The sequence below is a fragment of the Miniopterus natalensis genome, chromosome 7, assembly GCF_054644295.1.
Source record: "Miniopterus natalensis isolate mMinNat1 chromosome 7, mMinNat1.hap1, whole genome shotgun sequence".
NCBI classification, from domain to species: domain Eukaryota; kingdom Metazoa; phylum Chordata; class Mammalia; order Chiroptera; family Miniopteridae; genus Miniopterus; species Miniopterus natalensis.
The window spans coordinates 52,126,593-52,148,995 of NC_142087.1; the positions used below are offsets into that span (position 1 = coordinate 52,126,593).

The 22,403-nt window shown below is 39.8% G+C and overlaps 1 protein-coding gene across 1 annotated transcript in view; it reads left to right on the plus strand.

Annotated features, from left to right (window-relative positions):
• The window catches only part of DTNA (dystrobrevin alpha), a 224,917-nt gene that overhangs the window by 200,077 nt on the left and 2,437 nt on the right, over positions 1 to 22,403 (plus strand). The window contains exons 17-22 of the mRNA XM_016195949.2: positions 4,298 to 4,394; positions 6,146 to 6,166; positions 14,544 to 14,703; positions 17,146 to 17,235; positions 18,712 to 18,880; positions 21,796 to 21,928. Coding sequence (XP_016051435.1) covers positions 4,298 to 4,394; positions 6,146 to 6,166; positions 14,544 to 14,703; positions 17,146 to 17,235; positions 18,712 to 18,880; positions 21,796 to 21,928 — 670 coding nt within the window. The remainder of the gene's footprint in view (positions 1 to 4,297; positions 4,395 to 6,145; positions 6,167 to 14,543; positions 14,704 to 17,145; positions 17,236 to 18,711; positions 18,881 to 21,795; positions 21,929 to 22,403) is intronic.

Below are 22,403 nucleotides of genomic sequence, written 5' to 3' on the forward strand. Positions count from 1 at the left end.
GCACTATTGTACTCTTTTTATGGATACAGAAGCTGAGATTCACAGAAGTTAAATAACTTGCCCAAGATCCTGCACAATAAATAGCACAGGTGGATTCCATCTCCTTTTCTTGGGTCTTAATTATGTATCTCCTGCCTGAACTACTATAAGGAGCATTTAATTGATTCTCAGCCTCTGGTCCATCTACACTGCTATCAGGTCAGAATTATCTTTCTGCATTTTATTATTCATTTAATTCATTCAATGAATACTTCTAAAATGCAGTGTGCCCAGAACTTTTCTCATCACAATACCATGATGAGTTGGAAAAGGTACTGTGTCTGGTCTCACAGAATGTGTGGCCTAGTAGGAAAATGACATAAGTCAAATAATCACACACATAAGATAATTATAAACTGAGATAAGTGCTATCAGGAATCTTCCTTTTGAAAAAAATTATCAAACCTGCACTTTCCTGGAGTCAGAAAGGGCTACCAAAAGGAAGGATTTTTTGTTGAAGTATGAAGAATGGAACATAGGGAATCGGGATTAAGGATGGGGGTGAGGTTGTGGGACAGCTGGGTCCTCCTGTAAAGTACAGGCTATATGTACAAAGACCAAAAGGCAGGAGAAAATTTGGAACTTTTTTAGGAACTAAAAGACCTGTAGGTTTAGAGTACAGTGAATGAAGGGATACATGGTAAGAGATGGAGCTCAAGGTGTAGGTAGGGATAGATCATGATTCCGTGGTCTTTCAGAGCATCTTAAAGCTACCGCTATTAATCCTTCAACAGGAAGCCGAGAGTTACATTTGATTGTCAAGTCAGACTCATATGAACCAGAAATCTTACTCCAGTATTGAGCTTTACTAGTAATTTTAAAAATACAGACAACTAAGAGACACAGATGAAGCAGAGAAAGGTCCGAAACATTTCACGTGGTTCCCAGGGTCTTTCCTTCCCACATTGGATGTTGCTTCTCAGGGAAATTTTGTAAGGTGAGCTAGTGAGTCCTCCCTAAACTTCTACAACTATATAGAACTGCCCGTATTCCTCTGTGTTACCATATATAGCAATTTGTTCTTATTTTTATTAACACTCACCATCATTGTTTTGAACTTTTTCATGTCTCCTGACATCTCACCCAAGGACAAAAACTGTATCCTACTAGTTATTTTATTTACAGTATCTTAAAACTAAAGTGCCGAATAGATGTTTGTGGATTGAATGCATAAACTGCAGAACCATTAGGAGACAGCTCAAGAACTATGCACAGATAATGCCATCTTCTGTAATGAAGAGAACATTTCTTAACACTGTGAAACAACTAACTTCACACCACAAATCTCAAGAAAAACAAGTATCATTTTCCATATCTATCCCTTGCCTAAAAAATAAGCATCGTATTATATGCTCCCAAAATTGCACTCTTCAAAGTATATAAAATTATTCTTTGTGACAACTTGTTAATATAAAGTGACTTTCTTTGTTTGACCAATTAAAATGGAATTGTAATCTCCGATGCAGGTCTGTGGTTTCCAGACATGAATTTCATAGACCAGTTTAGTTTTTTAATTGTTTCTGGCAAACAACAAAAACATGAGTACTTTTTTTAAAAATATGTCTTTATTGATTTCCAAGAGAGGAAGGGAGAGGAAGAGAGAGAGAGAGAAACATCAATCACGAGAGTCATTGATCTGCTGCCTCTTGCACGCCCCCTACTGGGGATCGAGCCCTGACCTGAAATCCAACCTCAAAGTCCTGGGTCATAGGCCGACGCTCAACCGCTGAGCCACGCCGGCCAGGCAGTTGGGTACTTTTTGTGCACCATATAATGACATTTTTTAAAACTTCCATCATATGTTGTCACAACAATTTCATGAATGATAGTATATGTTTTAATTTTTATTTTGAACAAACTTTAAGCCTACAGAAGAGTTGTAAGAATATAACAATGAATTTTCTTCTGTTTCACCTACAGATTGCATACATTTTACCACATCCTTCCCTGTCTCCATATAGATACATATATGTTTATATATAAATTAAATGTGCACTTTTGATGAGCCATTTGAGAGTAAGTTGCTGACATCATAACCCTTTACTCCTGCATATTTATGTGCATATATTTCCTAAGAAAAAAAGATATTCTCTCATATAACAATGGTCTTATTATTGAATTCAGGAAAGTTAATATTGATATTTATTATTATCCAATATGCAATTTATATTAAAATTTTGCCTATTGTTCCAAGACTGTCCTAAAAGAAAGTAAGTTTTAATGCACATGCAAAACTAGAGATAACCTGACAGCATTTCAGAATAAAAGACACTGTTTTAGAGATGAATATATTTACCTCTGTGAAAATGAAATCACTACTTAGTTCTTGTTTTCTAATTTCTCCTTGGAACAGCAGAAGCCGCACTACAGATTTGTTATCAGACCCACGTTTGGCAATCACTGGTGTAGATACTTACAGAGAATATTAAATAAAGACATTATTAAATGAATACTTTTTTAAAAAACTGAATTCAATCAAATGCATGAAAGAGTAAATGTCATGTTTTGAAAGATGACTACTTCAAGATAAATGTACAAATAAGTTTTTTTAATTGTGATTAATTCTAAACTAACAATAGTTAACTTTTTCTGATAGCTCTTAGATGCCTTTCTTAGTATTTCTTGCCTACGATATTAGAATTCTGTTTCAACCTTCTTTTCAAAGTGTCCCTATGACCAAAAGGCCAAAAATTATAGAGCACTATCTAGAAGAGAAATGGAAATAAATCAGAAATATTATTTACCCTTCTACAAAGCCCTCCTGTTGGATGTATTCTGAACACCATGAACAGACAAGGTCGAAGGAAAAACAGCTAATAGATTTGTCATTGAAGAATATTTTTGAATGAGGCAAGATTTTCAAAATTAGAATCTGTAGTCCGGGAAGACAAAGGCTGAAATAAGATACCATTCAAGTCTATAAAATTATGATATTCCTTATCCACAGGATTCAGAAAAGAGGCAATTGTTAAGGAAATCAAAGGAAAGATTGCTCTGGTAGTAAGCCTTAAGTGGCAATAAAAGCTGAAAATATATTCTAAAAGGATTGAGCTATGTTTATAAATTTTAAATTCATCATTCATTATAGAGTAAGCCTATATGAAAGCAAATTAGATATGTCTCATTTATATCTATAACCTGTCCTCCCACAAAATATCTTTCAATTGGTTGAGCCATTGACCAAACTCAATATGACATTTTTATATTGTCAGTTTTTATTTCAGAGCCCCTGCTATAGCTCCACTTAATATTGTGTCTATGCCATTGAGAATAGGCATATCCATTCCTACATTAATGCATATATGGTTAAAACATCAACAAATTTTTCAAATATGTTTCGATATTTCAAACACAGAGAAGCCTTTGGGGCAAGAAAAAATGTATATATTACTTATTCACTAATGGTCATAAAATAGTCAAATTGAAATTGATTTGAAAAATATACATATACCTCAGAAATGTGAACCATTAATATTCTTCATACTGTTTCATTTATTTCCCCCTCTTGAAGATATTTTTGATGCCTCTTAGTGTCAGCATCAATGATAAGAGTTTAGATTGTCCTTTTTGGTTTTCATTCTTGCTGACAGTTTAATAGTTCTACAAAACAAAACAAAAATTAAACAAAGACAAACCATGTAAATTATTTGCAGTTAAAACAATTATGTAGGAATTTCTTTATTCTGACTTCACTTTATGAAATGAAACACAAACCAAAAAATTTAGATTAACTATAATAACTATGCACCATTAATATTTGACCTCTGAAAGGTAGGTACTACTTTCATGCTAAGGATGGAAGAGATGAAAAATGTACTTTTCCAAATCCAATTTCCAGATATTAAGGTAATGAGTATTTTCTGTGAGATTTACAAAAGGGTCTTTGGGTTTGGAGGATCTATGGGATTGACCTTTTTCGGTGATGATTTGGTTTTTGTTTCTTGTGTCAAGGAAACCCAATGGCATAGCACAGGGGCCATGACATAGTAAGCATTCAGAAAAGATTTCATCAACTGGCTAATCCAGCATAGAAGGAAGTGTCTAAAGGATTTTAATTCTGTTTTAGTTTTACTTCTAACAAATAAATGTACACCTCAAGCTGTAATTGTTCAATCATTGGACATTTCCCTGCCTAGTAACCATATCAAACACCCAGAGATGCCCTTGTTCTGGTGGTCCACTAGTCCCACAAGATTGGGAAATGTGATTAACTCGGTGAGTTGAATGCTGTTTCTGATGACAACTGCTTCTTTCTCAGACAGCGCAAGGATGAGCTGGAACAGAGAATGTCTGCTCTCCAGGAGAGCCGGAGAGAGCTAATGGTCCAGTTAGAAGGTCTTATGAAGCTACTAAAGGTAAGACGTTGGCATTTGTAAAAAATTTTTGCATGTGATATGCATTAGTTTTTACAATTACTATGTGTGATTTCCCCAAAAATGTGGTTTTAAATTCAGATAAAGGATCTTTTCTTAGATACATCACATGATAGCAGTCAATTATAGGGCTTATTCTTATCCATTTTCTGGAACCAGACTACTGAGGACCTTCATGGAACAGCTTCTTCTTGGCTTATTTCCAGTTTCATATGTCTTTAGAAGTAATAAAACTGGATTTATTTAGAAATATTTTACTTTAATAGCTTTCAGTAGTTCTAACTAAACAGAACAGCAGTTAATGCCTAATTCATAAAATGAAGATATAGCAGTTAAATAGCCTTGGTGGTAATAGTTTCATTAAAAGGAGTAACTTTATTAATTTCAGTAAAATTTTTTACCTTACCTGTGTGGCTTTAGCAGCAAGTCACATAAGTTCTATGGGTCTTAAATGCAAACTGTAAGTGAAAATATCTCCTTACTTTTTTTTAATCCTGTTGCCTGAGAAACATTAATCCCTTAGGCCAAAAAGAAGTTCCTGAACAAATCTAGTTTCATAAAGTTGAGCTTTTTAAAAAAATTTTATTGACCTCCTTACTTTTCTGAAGGTAGAGTTTAAAATGATGATCTCTAGAAGTCCTCTGCAGAGTGCTGCAATCTATTACTTTATTGGGAAGTGACAGTCTTCCTTTCATAAACCCTTATTCCCGTTTTCAGTATACACTCAGTCACATTTTAAGTTGAAAGTAGGCTGCTGATGGCCACATGCCCATAGTCAGCCCAGCAGAAGTGTCAGTGCTGTGTGATCATCCCTCCTGAGATAAACAAGCATGAAGCAGTAGAACTGAAGCTGTGACATGCCAAAGGCAGGGACTAGAACTGATAAGATGACAAAGGCGCAGTCCCTGGGGCAGCTCACTGTGACACAAGATGTCCTGACTTTTGGTCCTTAGACCCCTCACATCCCTGACACACCACCACTTACTGTTTCTGGATTGTTCTTTGCTCCCTCCCTCCCTTCCTTCCTTCCTTTTATTTAACAAATGCTGGTTGAGACCTACTGTGTCCCAGGCACTGCTACACATTAACACTTTTTTCTTTCGTTTTTCCTTATTCTTTTTTATTCCTTAGTCGACTTGTCCTGCCACCAGTGTTGGGAATGCCTTACCTTAGCCACACTGCTCTCAGTATGTTAGGCATGTAAAGGGTAGAATTCAGCGTTTGTTGTCCTAGATATGCCAAGGCAGGACTAGATCATTAATAGCCTACTGCTGTTTCTGGCCTGTTATCTCATTTGATGATCCAGAAAAGCTCTTTCTGCTTTCCTTTCCAAATATACCAAATAAAGGAGGTCGAGCCCACCTTCCCCTCCGCCGAAGGGCAGGCAGCTTTGAAAGCATGCCCTCTTCTGTCCCGATAGCCTCTGTCGCCACAGCATGGGGGGAGCCCCTTTACCCCCGGCCGTGTTGGCGGCCGGCTGAGCAGGCCAGGGTATCAGGAGGCGCAAACGCAGGACAGAGAGATCCTGTTGACAGATGGTTGGACGCGGGGAGAAGAGAGATGGGTCTAGACTTTCAAACCCCTAAGCAGACTTAGCCGTGCAGTGACTGAGGTAGAAGAGACCCGCCCCGCCCTCCAGCTGTGTCGCTGTCCCCCCCTGCATCCGTCACCGTGCGCGGGCTCCTGCTGGAACCCTGGGTAATCTAACTGTTATTGGTTCCATCTTTCTGTAGGAAGAAGAGCTGAAACAGGGAGTAAGTTATGTTCCCTACTGCAGGTCTTAACTAACAGTGGAGGGGCCTGCCGTCCTGCTGTTTCTCTCATTGCTTTTGCCTCTAATGTATGTTCATGCTTCCGTTTGGAAAGAGAAAAAAATCATACTAATTTGCTACCTTTTCAATGTAGTGCTTGAATTGAAATATATTAAATTTAGCATTTTTTATAACTATTACTACCGTCGGCATCAGAAGAAGAGCTATTACATCCTTGAGAAGAGGGAACAAGTTATAATTTGTTGGACATTTTTTAGATCCCCTGGGGTCTAAATTTCAGACCAGTCTCATGCTTTTCTGGGTTGTTGATCAAACCCTTTTCTTAATAGAAAGATGCCCATCACGGCCACTCAAGTTACACTAGGTAAAACCCACACACGCAGAAGCTAACCCTGACATCCTTCGATGCTGTGAATCTCCACACAGTTCCCATTGTACTGAAGAGATGTGGAACCTCTTTTTATAAAAATTAGCCAATTACCTCTCTTCCTGTTACATCATTATGAAGCCCCAACTCCCCACTGCTCACCAAATGTGCTCAGTCTTCAAGAGAATGTCTGCATCAGCCATTGTTCACGCCCCAGCATTTCGTTTGTCCCAAGCAGAATCTCTACTGTTGGTTGACAATAATCTCAAAAGAATAAGTAACATTCAGCCTTTCTTTTATCACTGAGAACCTTTCTACTCTGGGAGTTCTCAAGGTCCTCACATACATCTCTAGAAATAGGGGCATTATGACTCTTAACTGTAGCCTAAACTGAAATCCTGTATCTGACCCTGTGGTCAGGTTCAGAAGCCAGCAGAGGGAGCAGCGTACTCAAAAAATAACACTAATAATAAACTGGAAGCAAAATAAAAGCAGCTTTCATTTCAAGTGCATGTACCAAGCTATGGATGACAATATATCCCACCCTCCAGTGTTATCCAAAAGTTTCACATTCTTTCCATGGATTAGTTAGAACTACAGCCTGTCCGATTTCAACCTACCTTTTAATTCTTCTGTATTCTCTTTCCTATTATTCATTGTGTGTGTTTGTGTGTAACAAAGAATGTTTGCAAAATGCTGGACATATTTCTACCCTTTATTCCCCTGGTCTGTAAAAAACAAAAACAAAAAAAAAAAAGGAAAGTGTAAAACTAATCTGTAATGTCAGACAATAAAGATAATGTATTACGTTATTTTGTATTTTGTGAAAAAAATTACTTTACTAGTCCGATTTTAATGAGAGACAGTGCCCCTGGGTGAAGGGGACATTGACGGCCTGTGTAATTGCCCATAAATGCATACGTGGGGTGTTGCTATGTACTCCCAGCACACTTAGATCACGGCGGAGAAAAACGCCTCGCTGTGGCACTTCTCTTTGCAAGCAGCCTCCTTTCTTTCCTTCTCTTACTTAGCATGTGCATAAAAAAAGGAAGTAAGGGTCCGATATAACCTTCCTCCTCCTGGTAGTCAGTCAGCCTTCCTCTGTGCAGCTCCCTCTGGGACTCCTCTCCCATTTCCCAGGCAGCGCATCCTGAAAGGGCTCAGTGGCCTGGGAAGTTCATGAACTGATGGATGCGGAGAGCCAGGAAGCTCATAAACAGGTGGATGCGGGGGCCAGCCCACGGCAGTGCCACAAGAGCATCGCTGCCTCCTCTCGCTCCTGCTCCCCCAGCTGCTGCATCCTTGAAGACCAGCCAGCAGTGGGACTGCTGCGTAGGTCCTTCAAGGCCATTATTGGTAACACCCAGATGTCAGCAGTGCATTGTCTGGATGGGGGGAGAGTTTGCCTGTCTTACTCATTTATTTGCTTTGATGCTCAAGCCTCTTTTTTAAAAGGACCCGAAGCAGCTTACAACAAATAACATAAACAGTGACTTCATAAAGTAGATAAATTTTTTTAAAACTAAAGGAAAAATGCAAATATGCTAATTATAAGGGACAGGAGTATTATTCTGAGCTTTCTGACAATGAGGCAAATAAAGGAAAACATAATTGGTGGTTTTATCAGAACAGAGACACTAGTTCTCAGGGGACCAAATTTCTGTTGGCATAAAATATAAAAAGAAAGCCTTCACTTAGAGCTTTATAAGAGAACTGAAAAATAAAATGGACAAATACAATAGTAGCTTTCATATGACTATTTCTTATACTGACCTTCAGTCAAAAATACAGACAGAACCCCACATGTCCCAATCCCGTAGAGGCAGTTCTTACAAGGAAATAAACAAATGCCATGCAAATATATTGACTTCTCACAGTATAAAAAGATCTAAGGAGAGAATTTAGAGGTTTTAGTCTGGCATCTGCTTCTAAATTCTGTCTTTATTTATAAACCATTCCCCTTTGGGGATGTTCTCTTTGTAAAATCAGATTTAAGACACTGCACACAACAAATTGTGCTGATTCAATAACCTCTACTTGCTTTATCAAAAGTCTGTGTGGTTCAATGTATTTTATTATTACTGGTATATATAATTCCTACTTATACTGTTTCTTGTTAGAGGTAATGCATGAATTTATTCCCCTCGAGGAAAGAACATGAATTTTTTTTAAAAAAAAAAAATAGTGCCTGTAATATAATACAATGATTATGATATGGGAAGCAATAAATTTTTTTTACAAAACTTGAATCGAAATTATCCTACCCTCTTTCTTTTTTGTGTATATTTAAGATTTATTGAAGGCACCATAAAAAAAAAAAAAAAACACTCATAAAAAGTTTAATAATGAAGGCAGCTGGGGTGTAATCTCAGTGACGGTATGTTCCAGAGTCCCCGGTATACTTCCAGCTCCAAATACTGTGTCCCCATCTAAAACCAAGCACCCTCACTTTGAGTTCAGAAAGTAAGATCTCAATAATAACTTCTTAGAAATACTACTGGAGTTAGACCTGAATAACAGTAATAGTGGTCCCAGCTCTTCTCCTACAGTGGAAGATCTTGAGTAAGTTAATTAACTTCCTGGTAATTTATTTCAAACATACTGATAACACATGGCTCACCAGGTTGTTGTATGACTTTTAAAATATGATGTGCAAGCACTTTGGAAAATACCATATGCGTGTCAGTTATAAGTATGAATGTATGTGTATATGCACACAAATACACATGGATATATGTAAACTTTCCAATTCCACCCATACTTTACATGCACACACACACATTCACGCATTCACTTTCTTCCTTACAGTTAACTAACAGTGTGCTAATCAGGGGAAGAAAGTCAAACATCATTCTAAATGTCATCTTCTCCTACCATTCTCCTCTCTATTTTGCAACTGGATTGCTCAATTAACTCAGGAAATCAGTCACTCAGGTTCCTGCTTCTTCCAAACATGCTATGGAATATGAACAGGCCAGAAATAAAAAATGTTACCAGCTTAGATTCCTCCTTTCTCTATTTCCCGTGTTCTTCCTCTCTAGTGGGTATTCTGTGGGTTAATGAAGCAATCAAGGGGGGGGCATGGACAATTCTTATCATAACTAATCAACTGCAATATAAGGGCTAACATCTAGGGTTCAAAACATACTCTCCCCGAGTCTTTCTTGCTCTCTCTCTCTCTCTTTCTCACACACATACACACACAACACACATCCTTTTTTAATATTAGGGACTGGTTAATTCCTTCTAGAAAAGTAAAAATTAGTTCAAGATAAAATCTAGCCTTTTTTATAACATTGGAAGCCCCCAAACCTGGCTCCACCCCCTTCCCAGCTTCATTCTGCCCACTCCCCACAGTGAACCTGGTGTTTTAACCACACTGACCCCCAATTCTGTCTGCAATATCCCTCACACTCATGGTACTCCAAGGTCTGAATGCTTCTCTCTTCTTACAATACTTTCTCTTTCCTCTTTTCTGCCTGGAAATCTCCACTATTAAGACCCAAGTCCTGTGATGCCTCCTGCCTGACAAGTCAGAGTCAGCCACCTCATCTGTGTCCTCATAACACTCTGTACACAACAGTCCCTATGATGACAATCAGTGACCGTATATTGGGAGAAAATATGCAAAGAGGGTTGAAGGTAGCTAAATGCTGCTCTGCTCTACCTTCCCAGGCTCTACCTTCCCTAAGTAAAACCTGACTAGACTGTATTCTCTGCCAAGCCTGAGGTAGACTTTTCAGGTTGAGAGGAGGGGAGACATAGTGCCGCCCACTGACGCCTCATGGCCATCCTCTGCCATCTCTCCAGACAGTGCTGGTTCCACAGTTAGGCATTCGGACCCTTCCTTGAAGCACCCCTCCTTTCTGGCGCTGAGTGGAATCCAAAATACTTCCTGGGGAAAAAAATAGAAAATTTATGGATCTTGTCAGACTTTTTAAAAATTGATACAACAGCAGGTTGAGTGGACTCAGAGGATGGGGTGTAGAAATGAATTTTTCATTTATTCTCTAGGAAGAGAGCTATTTTAAATTTTCCAAGTATGATGTATGTTTTCCTCCTTCCATAAATCAACTCCCTTCTCAGGAATTTTAGATCTATATATTGATCTGCATGGACCATGGTCCCTTAAGTCTTTGCTCCATTAATCATCGAGTAATTTCCAGGAAAATATATTCACAGATTGTTCACTCTAACTCTTCTAAAGTTGTTAGCAGACAACCATGCTTCATGACTAGGCCAGGGGCCACCATTCTATAGAGGCCACTCCCGAGATCTGTTCTGCGGATCGACCCCAATGCCAACAGGCACCAACTCTCTCCTAGTGGCCCTACAAGGACAATAGAAAGAAAGGCAGAGCTGGCCTTCTCAGCAGTAGGTCCTAGGAAGGTACTACACATCAGACTGGACACTGTCCTCACAAGGAGACATTGGGTCAAGGAGCCAGGGTCCTACGCCCAAAAGTCTGGGTAAAGACTGGACAAAACTTGGGTGTTTCTAAGTGCAGGAAAGATGCCGCTGAATCTTTTCTTCAGCACAGAATCTTCCACTAAAATCCTTCACATAATCAGACTGCTTGAAATTGCACCAATTAGAGATTCATTTGGGAGATAGGTGCAATTAGTCATTCACACATTGGTGTAATTTAGAGTCGGCCAATTGTTTTTCCCTTAATGCATAGCTACAGTCAATTATTTTTCTCTTAACACAGAACCACGAAAAGGAGTTTAGAAGAAAGGAAGCAGGCTGAAAGAAGCAGGGAAAGTTGGCCTTGGAGACCAGGCGTTAAGCAGGGAGAGGTAGGGCTGGGAATGCCTCAGACAAGCACAATGAGCGGGAAAGCTCAATGCCTGAGGAGAAGGGGGGAACTTTGTCAGAGGTAAGGGACTCACAGTTAGGAAGGGGAGAAAGGCCAGGTGTAGTGCCCAGAGGGGAGGGGGCAGCCCCACGAGCACCCCATACTGGAGAGCCTGGTGGAACAAGTGTAAGCAGGGCTGGTGTACAGTACAACTACAGTGTAGCCATTAAAATACTGAAATGCAGGCCCACAGCCCTGTATCTGAAATGTTTCAGAATCTTTCCAGTTTTAAAAATACAATACAGTGCAGATACCATATAAATAGCCTCACATCAGTTATGAAACAACATGTGTTGCTTTTTGGATTTCACATTTGCAGATAAGAGATTGTGGTCCTGTATTTCTGTACTAATTGAAAAACTCACATGGCTCCCCATGATCCAGCAACTAAAAGATTATTACCTGGCCCAGCAGGAAGCCCTAGGCCTCTGCTCCAACACAATTCACTGTGTGTTGTGCCTTCTCAGCCTTCTGGGTGCTAAACCTTTCTGCGTTAGTGAAGCCTGGATGGAAGCATGTGACAGCTGGTCACAGTGCCCACAATCCTGAGAAGCATCTGTGGTGTCATGGGGAAACCCTGCCTGGCCTTGTAAACTAAAGACTGGGGATTTATTTCATCTCTGCCATTCACTAGCTCAGAGATCTTGGGTAACCCAATTATCACCTCTAAGCCTCAGTTTGCTAACCTGAAAAATGGGAATATATTTCTCATGTGGTTGTTAGAAGGATTCATTGAAGTAGTTGGGATTAAAGTGCTTTATAGACTGTAAATTGTATTTGAATATAAGCTTATCATTCATAACACTGATTATCAGGGAAATGAAACCAAAAAATGTATGTAAAGTGCTTTATTTTGTAAATGACATACAAAAGTGGAGTTGTATTATTATTGTGACCCTCCTACCCCAGAAGAGGACTTGGCTTCCCAGCATTGAGAGGGTAACCCATGCTGAGTAGCTAAGAGAAGCCTTCCTTCTTCAACCTTTCTATTCAACTTCCCTTCTCCAGTCCCTCCTCTCTGCTGTGACTGGTTCCTTAGCAAAGAGGACAGAGCAGAAAGGCCAGGAGCCCTGCTGAGGGCCCTCTAGAAATTGACGCCAGAGGGCTTCCGAGGGGGAGGCAGCCCTCAAGGCACCTAACCCACACCTGCCTCCTCTGAGGGGCCCTCCCTTAGCCAAAGCCCATTCAGGTTCCTGCAGCCCAGGGCAGGCAGAGCGCCTGGGCTCAGACACCAGCCCAGACGTGCTCGCCTCATCTCCAGGGCAGTTCTTTTCATCTCTCTGAGCACTGGGAGCCACAACTGCACATTTAGAGTAATGATACCTACTGCAGTGGTCACAGAGAGAAACCAGTGAGGATATACACGAAAACCCTTGATCCGTGGCAAAGCACAACTCCAGTGGGAAGTCATTTATTATTGGCATGAGAAGCAGGGGGATACCATGATAGCTCAGAAGCAGAAGTTTCGTGGTAATGGGACTGAGCTGCCAAAGTTTGTTGGGGAAAACCCGACCCATCCCAAGAGGGCTGGGGCAAGCAGGCTGCAAAGCATCGCCAGCAGGCAAACTTCTCTTCCTTGGGCCCGGACAGACCATTCCAAGGTACTGTTGAGAGTGAAAGCGTGGAATCCTCAGCCCACTGGGCATCACATAAGTTGTTTTCTGTCCTTTGTTCTGTTATGCCTCTTTTTGTGATTCTGGATTTTTCTCAATTTATAGATTTGACTTGTATGTGTGATACTGAGCCCGGGAAAGCTAACAGCATGGCATTTTACAGGATTGATGTTGTGTGTTCTAACTGCAAGCAGCTGAACCCACAGCACAGATCTAAGTCGAATGTCCCAGAGCACTGCTCTCATGGTGCAGGTCTCGGGGTTTGAATGGGTTGGTGGTGACTCTCTGGGCCTTGCTGTGGCAGAGCTCTCACTCTCGTGACCAGACCCAACAGACTGAAGTGGAATGTATGTGAGCACCTAAATGTGTTGTGTATGCACTGTGGGTCTCCTTGCATTTTCTTATTTGTGAGTGACTGACTTCCTCTGTAAACTAATTATTAAAAAGAGAAAATGTTTCCAAGGGACCTCACTGTAGAGACAAAGGTGTGAAATTCAAGGTGTGACAGTCTCGGAGATAAATGGCTTTTAGTTGTTTTCTACCTTTTTCTTCACTCATTTTATTTTATTTTTTAATATATCTTTATTGATTTCAGAGAGAGGAAAGGAGAGGGAGAGAGAGAGATAGAAACATCAATGATGAGAGTCATTGATTGGCTGCCTCCTGCACGCCCCCGACTGGGGATCGAGCCTGCAACCCGGGCATGTGCCCTGACCAGGAATCGAACCCCGATCACCTGGATCCTAGGTCCACACTCAACCGCTGAGCCACGCTCAGCCGGGCCTTCTTCACTCATTTTAAATCCCACTATTCTTACTGCTAGAATACTGCTGTTTTGTAGACCAAGAGAAAGGCATTTCCTACAGGAAAATAGTAGCCAAAAATTAGAAACTAAGATTTTTTTTTCCTCTCCCCCACTGGAATCTCTGATGCACAGAGCAATTTGACAAAGTCAAATTTTACGATAAAATAGAGATCAAAAAATGTATGCCACTTTTGGTTCTTAATTTGAGACTTATTGTGCACAATATTGCGTGCATGACTTAACTATAAATTATCCTTTACACATGATGCCAGGACAGACAGCTTGAACATTTAGAAAGCATACAACCCATCCCCATCCCCCCGAAGTCTCCTAGTTTATACTTAAAATTTTCTCCTTAGATGTCTTTTTATTCTACGTGGAACTTTCTTCAAAGAGAAAATAGACACGCCTTGTAATTATCGCAGCTTAACAGTAGCTTCATTACCAGGGGACACATCTCGTATTTTATCGAACAATGCTCTACTAATATTCTGAGCTTTCAAGATGTAACAGGAAGTTCAGATCATGTAAAATAAGGTCCTAAATTACCTGCACCTGCACCCCAGGCTTAGGACGACCATTTCAATGACCTAGGATTTCCTCCTGCTTTGAAATTTCATTGTGACTGTTTTTAACTTTTGACTGAGGTAGTGGGGATTGATGGCCTTTGGCCTTTTCTTGGGAAAACAAATTGATGACCTGCATTGTCTCTCCAGACCCAGGGGGCAGGTTCTCCTCGCTCCTCCCCCAGCCACACCGTCAGCAGGCCCATCCCCATGCCCGTGCGGTCGGCGTCAGCCTGCTCCACCCCGACTCACACTCCTCAGGACTCCCTCACAGGGGTAGGGGGAGATGTACAGGAGGCCTTTGCACAAAGTAAGTGGCTTTCCTTTCTGTTGTGTTCTGCTTTTATGTGACAGATAAGTCACCACGGTCTGTTGAGTGGTCTAAAGCCGTGGATATTGTAGGTTATTCCGTGGCTTCTGTGGGAGCCTGGCCCAGGAGCTGTTTCAGAAACTCCCCGGGCTCACCGATCTTACCTTCCTTTGGCTTCTGTTGCCCTGCCTCATTTTTTTGAGTCTTTGCTCATTAAGGGAAGGGAAATCCTTTCACTAATATAAATGTAATCCATTTTAAAATTCCCAAAGACCTTATTTCCTGCTTCTCTTTACATGAAAGCAAACTCAAGATTGAGATTAAACAATTCAGCTCTTTAGCCTGAGCTGATCAAAAAGGACCATTCGTCATTTTACAGATGCCCTTAAGAGTTGAATCACTGCTTCCAGAATATGGGGTTACTTGGTTAGGCCTCCATAGTTAACAGAGGAGTGCAAAGAGCCAAGGAAGATGACAAACAGCGTTCTCCCAACAGGCTGCCTCTCCCATTACACACACAGGGTTGGGGAGAGGGGATGGGCTTATCTCAAGGCAAGTGATTTTACTCATTTGGGAATATTTTGACACTTTTTAAAACTTTTTCTTGCCATTATTTTTTAAATTTAGGGAAAATTAGAAAAAAAAATCCTGCAGACCCTCACCCTGCCGATCTCATTCCTAGAAGTAAACACTATTAATAATTTGGTCCTTCTCAACTTTTTGCTTATATATAAGTATATATGTTTAAGTGTGATTTTACAAACACATACCCTTTATTTTTCACACAAATAAGTTCATGCTTATTTTGGTCTGTAATTTGCATTTTGTTTAAATTGGCAATTTATCATGGCATTCTTCCAGGTCCTTATATATAGATTTCAGGTAAAGAGACATATTTGACTACTAGTTTTAAAAAAGAAACACAGCAATTCCACTTCTGGGAATTTATCTGAAGGCAAAAGGAAATATAAACAAAGTCAAAAGACACCAAAACTAGACTCAAGTAAACCATTTCCTACATATGTGGCCGTTCAGTTTCATAATTTCAGTCGTAAAGCATTTAAAGATCAGTAAGAAGACATCCCCAAAATAAACACAGGTGAAGGATATGACCAGAGAGGAAATATAAATTGCCAGTAACAGTATGAAAAGATGTTCAATCTAACAAATCATTATAGAAATACAAATTTTAATAAATATCACCTTTTCTCCAGCAGATTTTTAAAGAGCAACTTTTTTACCATCAGTAATATCCAGATATGGAAAAGTATAAGGAAACGGGCCCTCTCACCTATTGTGTATGGGGGACAAGATCTTACAATTTACAGAGAGAGTCTGTTATGAGGGAAAAGGGAAAATCCATGATAGGCTTTTTCTTCTGAAAAAGAAAGTAATTTAAGTTAACAAAATAACTTTTTTAAAAAATTTTTAGAAGGAAGAATGTCCTTTCCCCAAATCTTATTTTAAAGAAATTTTAAATCAGTTTGAACCTTGTATTATAATTACTGTTTTATCTAACTCTTTTGATGTTTTAAATTTTCATGTATTTATTAGTTTACTTATTTAGTGTTACTTTCTGAGAAATGACAGAAGGAAATGTCACCTAGCTCACAAAGAGCTTGTGCTGCATAAATTCATCTGTAAGTCAGGTATTTGGAACCTTGAGCCCTTTTTTTCCAAAGATTATGGGGATTAGCCCCCTGCTCCATCTCAAACTTGCCTGGTTCCTGGGCCATCCTATAAATACCTATTCAACCCTTAGAGTGCCCGAAACATACTAATCTTTCTCTACCATGAAGAAACATGGTCTAAGTTCCAGTTTGGGGTACCAGACATACATCTTTTGCCCATGTCTTAGCAGCTGAAGCAAGAATCCTCGCCTCTTTTCCATACTCTGGGAGCATTCAGTGCACAGCATTCCCATTCCCAAGAGGTACCTATAATGGGAGGGAGAGCTCTGGGAGGCCTGATTGGACCTGGGCTCTGGTGACAGAGATCAGAATCAGATAGACTCAGCCAGCAGGTAATGGCTGAAATAGTAGCAGCTAGGAAGGCACAGCTCTCCTGGCAAAAGCAGACTTTCATCTGTGTAGATTATTATTAAGAAGGACGACCACATGTACTGGTTTACCTGGTAGCAGCCCCATTTATGCCAGGTCACCAGTCTTATTAATACCTCCCCCTTTCACTTACAGAGTTTTCCCAATTTGGACAATCAATTCAATGAACCCCCATCAGTTGCCATGTCTTCCTACGTCAGAGGCCACTGCCCTAAGCACAGTGTACTTTTTTCAGGAAATGAACCAAAGAATGTCTAAAAAGGAGAAGTCTTGGAAGTTTTCTTGCTTTAAAATGGCAATGAAAATTTTAGATAAAAGCCTAAAATTTTGGGAAAAGTAGAAGCTTTGGGGTTTTTTTTATTTATTGTCATTTCTTCTTAAGGTTCAAGAAGAAATTTAAGGAATGACTTACTAGTGGCAGCGGATTCCATCACTAACACCATGTCCTCCCTCGTGAAAGAGCTGAATTCCGGTGCGTCCTGGTCCCCTCTCATTTGTCTGCTCATTACAGAGGAACCCAAAAGTACTAGGGACCTTTGTTAGAGATCTGCTCATTGTCGAATTTGAAAAGATTTTTTAAAAGATCAATGTGATATTTTGTTGGTATATTCAGATTTATAATTAAGGCTTATATTTGCTGATGAGAAGACTCTTAATACACACTTAATGCAGAAAGTTTAATAATGTAGAAAAGAATAGAGAAAAATATTAAAATTGACTTATCATTCAAGTAGCCAAAGATAGTCACTGTTAACAGTTATCATGGACGTGACAGCCGGTGCGGGCCAGGGACACAGGGTCAGAGCCCCGGGCTCCCTGCGCTGCTCCCCAGCCCCGGCCCCGGGCCCAGCCCCTCTGGGACGGGCACATGTCTCCAGCAATGAGGCCACCAGCACAGGCTTGAGTATCTCATTTATTGAAAAAGTAAAAAGTGTCACTGTAAAAAACAAAACAAAAAAAAACAGCTATCATGATCCAATGCCCCATGATGCTGAAGTTATTTCATAAGGTCAAGTGTTTTATTGACTAATTTAGACTCTGTTCATTTGGAATGCATGGCTATTTGAATGAGGCTTACCTGAAATTTACCTTTACAGTATCTCTAAAGAAAGTTCTGCCCAGAATATAAATAGCACAAAATTGTGAGAGTCTCTTTATCCTAATAATGCTACAGAGAGTTTTAAAAATTTGAACAGCATGAATACTCAAATAACTATCTTACCATTTATTAATGCATCTCATCTCTTCCTTAAAGCACATTTAGCAAGTATTTGCCTGGCAGGACTGTGTCATGTAGTTGAGATTACAACTATAAGAAATGAAACTTCAATATTTTTTAAAAATCTGGATTTAAATTTCTTAAAAAACTTTCTTACAACCTCTATAATAAGAATTAAAGTAATGAAAATTGTTGCTATTTTAGATTAAGATTGCTAAATAGGATAAAAATGACAGTAGTTAATACACCATGGTTAATGGTAGGTACCCACTGCCTTAGCAAGTGATTACTAAAGATGTCATTATTATTATAGAAGGCTCAAGTACTATTAGTTTATACTCTTATAATACTTTGAAATATTAAGTGAATGTAATACTTCAGTTTGTATTTCCTAAATTAAAGTAATATTAAGCAAAAGTGACAGTTTTACTGAAGACTTCTATAAAGGAGCAAAAACAGGAGTTTTAATCTATTAAGACACAAAAGATTCCTCATAACATTACTGAGATTTTTTTTAAAAAAAGACAATACTATATACCAAACAGTTTTATAGTAATTCATGCCAAGTTTCAATTCTCATTAAGAGTTGAAATAAACACTTGACTTGCATACAATAATTGGTTAATATTTTATGCAGCGCAGGTTAGTTTATGTTGAGTCTAGCCCTCTATTTGCTGACCATAAAAACTTTAACAACTCATTCTTTATTTCTTCAATTGTACCTAATAGAGGTGGGGAGTGAAACGGAGAGTAATGTGGATTCTGAGTTTGCAAGGACTCAGTTTGAGGATCTGGTTCCATCGCCAACCTCTGAAAAGGCTTTTCTAGCGCAAATCCAGGCCCGGAAACCCGGGTACATTCACGGTGGAGCTACCCCAAGCACCATGCGCAGCGATGTGTGAGTATCTTCTGCTTGGGGGTATTTTCTCAGTAACAGGACACTGTAGGGAGCATAGGAAAATGAAAACATGGTTGTTTCATTCTTTATTTTGAAAAGAGATGATGCATCCTCCTTTTCTGACAGAAGAGGTGGAAGGTGCTACATTTGAATTTGGCATTGCGACTCCCCCCCTCACAATTTCCAGAGAGTGTCAATAACCAAAACCAACCAGTGCTTATTGAGAGCCTGGCTCACCCAAGGCACTGGGCTAGTTTGATATAAAATAGTACTTTTAAAAAATCACTCCCAGCCTTCTAGGACTCACAGACTAGTTCAGGAAATAAGTTACCCTATCTTCTGAGTTTTCTGTATTTGCACTTGAAGGACCCCATGATGCTGGAGGCCTCTGTTCATAATGGGATCAACTTCATATAAGCAACAGGAATTGAAATATATACAGTCACGCACCACTTAATAACAGGGATATGTTCTGAGAGATGTATCACTAAGTGATTTCATCATTGTACAAACATCATAAAATGTACTTACACAAAGCTAGATGGTCTAGCCTACTACACACCTAGGCTAGATGGTGTACCCTCCTGCTCCTACGCTACAAGCCTGTACTGCATGTCACTGCAGAAAACATCAGATTAAATCAAGCACAAAAGAATTGATGCAATCAAGATACAAAGGAAACACGAGATGTTTGGGGCTGCTGCCACCATAACTCAGCATACTGTTTAACAGCAAGTTTTTTTTATAAGTACAAGATAACACTAAAACATCTAGTAAATGCATAAACTGATAACAGAGTCATGTATTATCATTATCAGGTATTATGTGCTGTACATAATTATATGTGCTACATACTGTTATATGACTGGCAGCACAGGAGGTTTGTTTACACCAGCATCACCACAAACACAAGTAATGTGTTGCACTCTGATGTTACAACAGCTACGATGTCAGTCTGTCAGTCGTATAAGCTGTTGGTCCTTGACCAATGTGTCCTTATGCAACGCATGACTATAAATGCATAAAATCTCAGTATAAAGAAATCCAATTTGGTTGACTTATTGAATATGTATAAATCTGACCCTCGAAAGACATTTTGCAAAGGTTTTCACCCAGTTAAACTTCTGTACCTTGATGGAAGCCAGCAGAATCAGTGATGTCCCCACAAGACTTTCTGTGAAGCTGGTTCTACTCAGAGTAGTCAGGCAGAGAAAACCAAAGCTGAGAAACAAAGGTGAAGCTAGGCCAGAGCTGCAGAGCCCAGCTTGGGAGGGAAACAAAGGTAAGAATGTGGGCCTTTAGGAGAGTCAGGCTCACGGAATTGTGAGCAATGTGGGCAGAGGTTCGCCAAAAGGCTGGAAGAGGGAATTGCTAACCATTCAAAAAACTACAGAAGGGTGATGGTGCTTAATGTAAAAAGTACCCCAGGCTAGTCTACAAAAATAAACTGGCTATTTTAAAGACTCAAAGAAGAAACTAAACAGAGACCTTTCTGGTGTTTTGGCTCCCAGTCCAAGCAGTGAGTAAAAGACCAGTCATAACGGGGAATTATAAATAGCTATGCTTTGAAAGCCAGCTGTGAAAAGGCAGAGAAGATCAGAACAAAACAGTTATAATGTAATTTAACATGGCAGTGGGCTGCTGCTTTTAATTTTCGTTTGCTCTCTTGTCCTTTCCACTATAATTCAGAATTATTTAATTTTTTTGTTATTCAAAATGGTGAAGTAATAATTGTCATCCATTTAGCCTGGTAAACACATCCACTTGACTTTCTATGATTAAGCGTTTACATGGTGGTTACTTAATACTTTTTTGTTCTGATCCTAAGATCCAAGGCTGTAGCTAAAGCCACCCCCCCTCTGCTGTCCCTGGTATGCTGGCCACAGTTCCAGCTACCAACACTGCGTAGGAATTGGGGGGAGAAAGCTCATAGAGGCCTCAGAAACCTATTTATGCTGGCCCCAAACATCTAAAAATAACAAGAACATGTTGTACAGATATAACTAAACATGAACAATGGCATTTAAGTTCCCATCCAGAAACTTCTCCTTAACCGCTCTTTTCTTTTTAGGGGATATTTTAATATCTGTGCTATCTAAACATGTCCTATGTTTTACCCTGAGAATATTTTAGTCCCATAATATAGGTAGTGAACTTATGCTCTGAGAGCTCTATACATATTGGGATGAATAGATGGAGACCGTCACACATTAGTGAATGAGGTCATTCTTATCTATTTTATAGTGAAATTGGACAATTTAAATGGGTTTCTTAGATTTATAGCTAGTATATATTTTTATCAAGAGCCATGGGTTAGAGTATTAGTATTCCTGACATTGATTAGCTGATATTCTGAGACTTGATTCCACTATAGAAATAAAGCACATGGGTGCACATGCCTACACACGTGCATAACACAGAGAGGGTTAAATTATGAACAAATGTCCTTAATCTTTATTTCACTAGAGGGCTCACTTTCCTTGTAGAAAGTGTTCTTGGATTCCATTTAAAAGAAAGAAAAACCAAAACCTCAGGCTGGGAAAACCATATCCACCTGAAAGATAAGCCTGCCTGTTTTTAAGATAGACAAACATTTAAAGGGCAACTCATTCCTGTGAATGTAAACCATAGAAAAATATAGTTGGCCAGTGATCACCGGAGTGCCATAGAAAAGTCGCATGTGAGAATACCTTGACCATATATTTCCCTAAACTTCTGAAGTTTTTTGTGTGGTTTTTTGTTTTTTTTTAGTTTCTTTTAGGTAACAGAAAACACTGAATTGAAGTGAATTGAAATGAAGAAGTGAATTGGAGGGCAAAGAAAATGTGCCCCCCACGCTGCAGCTAACCCGTGAATTTCACTTAGACTTTCCTTTCAGGGTTTGACCCCAAACTCCGTCTGTGGTTTATCCCCAGGGTTACAGAAGATGGGGATCCCTACGTGCGGCCTGAAGATGAGAATTATGAAAATGACTCGGTCCGGCAGCTGGAGAACGAGCTCCAGATGGAGGAATACCTGAAACAGAAGCTGCAGGACGAAGCCTATCAGGTACCGGGCGCCAGGCCCACGCCGCCCGCCTGCGCTGCTCCCGCCCCTCGAGGAGCAGCTGGGTCTTTTACGTTACTAGAAAAAATCAGAGCCTTCTCCCTCCTTCCACCCTCCCTTTCGGGAATGTTCTGGCTACACTCAGTCCACGTATTCTAGACACTAAAAATTCTCAGTACTTCTTGTAGCTGTCACTCACCCTGTATTATAAATTCTGACCCGGGAAGTGAAAAGAGGCCTTGTCACAGTAGCAGCAACGTGGTGATTAAAAGTCCACGCTCCTCCAACATCACCAGCAAAGATGCTTTTTCTCATAGATGAGAAAAGATACTGAGAACAAGGCCCAAGGAAATTGAATGCGCATAAATGTTTCTCCTCCCTTGAAACACCTGTCCTCAGTTTCCCTCACCACCTCCCTCATGTCAAATGTAAATCATAAACAAGTGACAGACCTCACCGGGAAATGCTGAGGGGACTT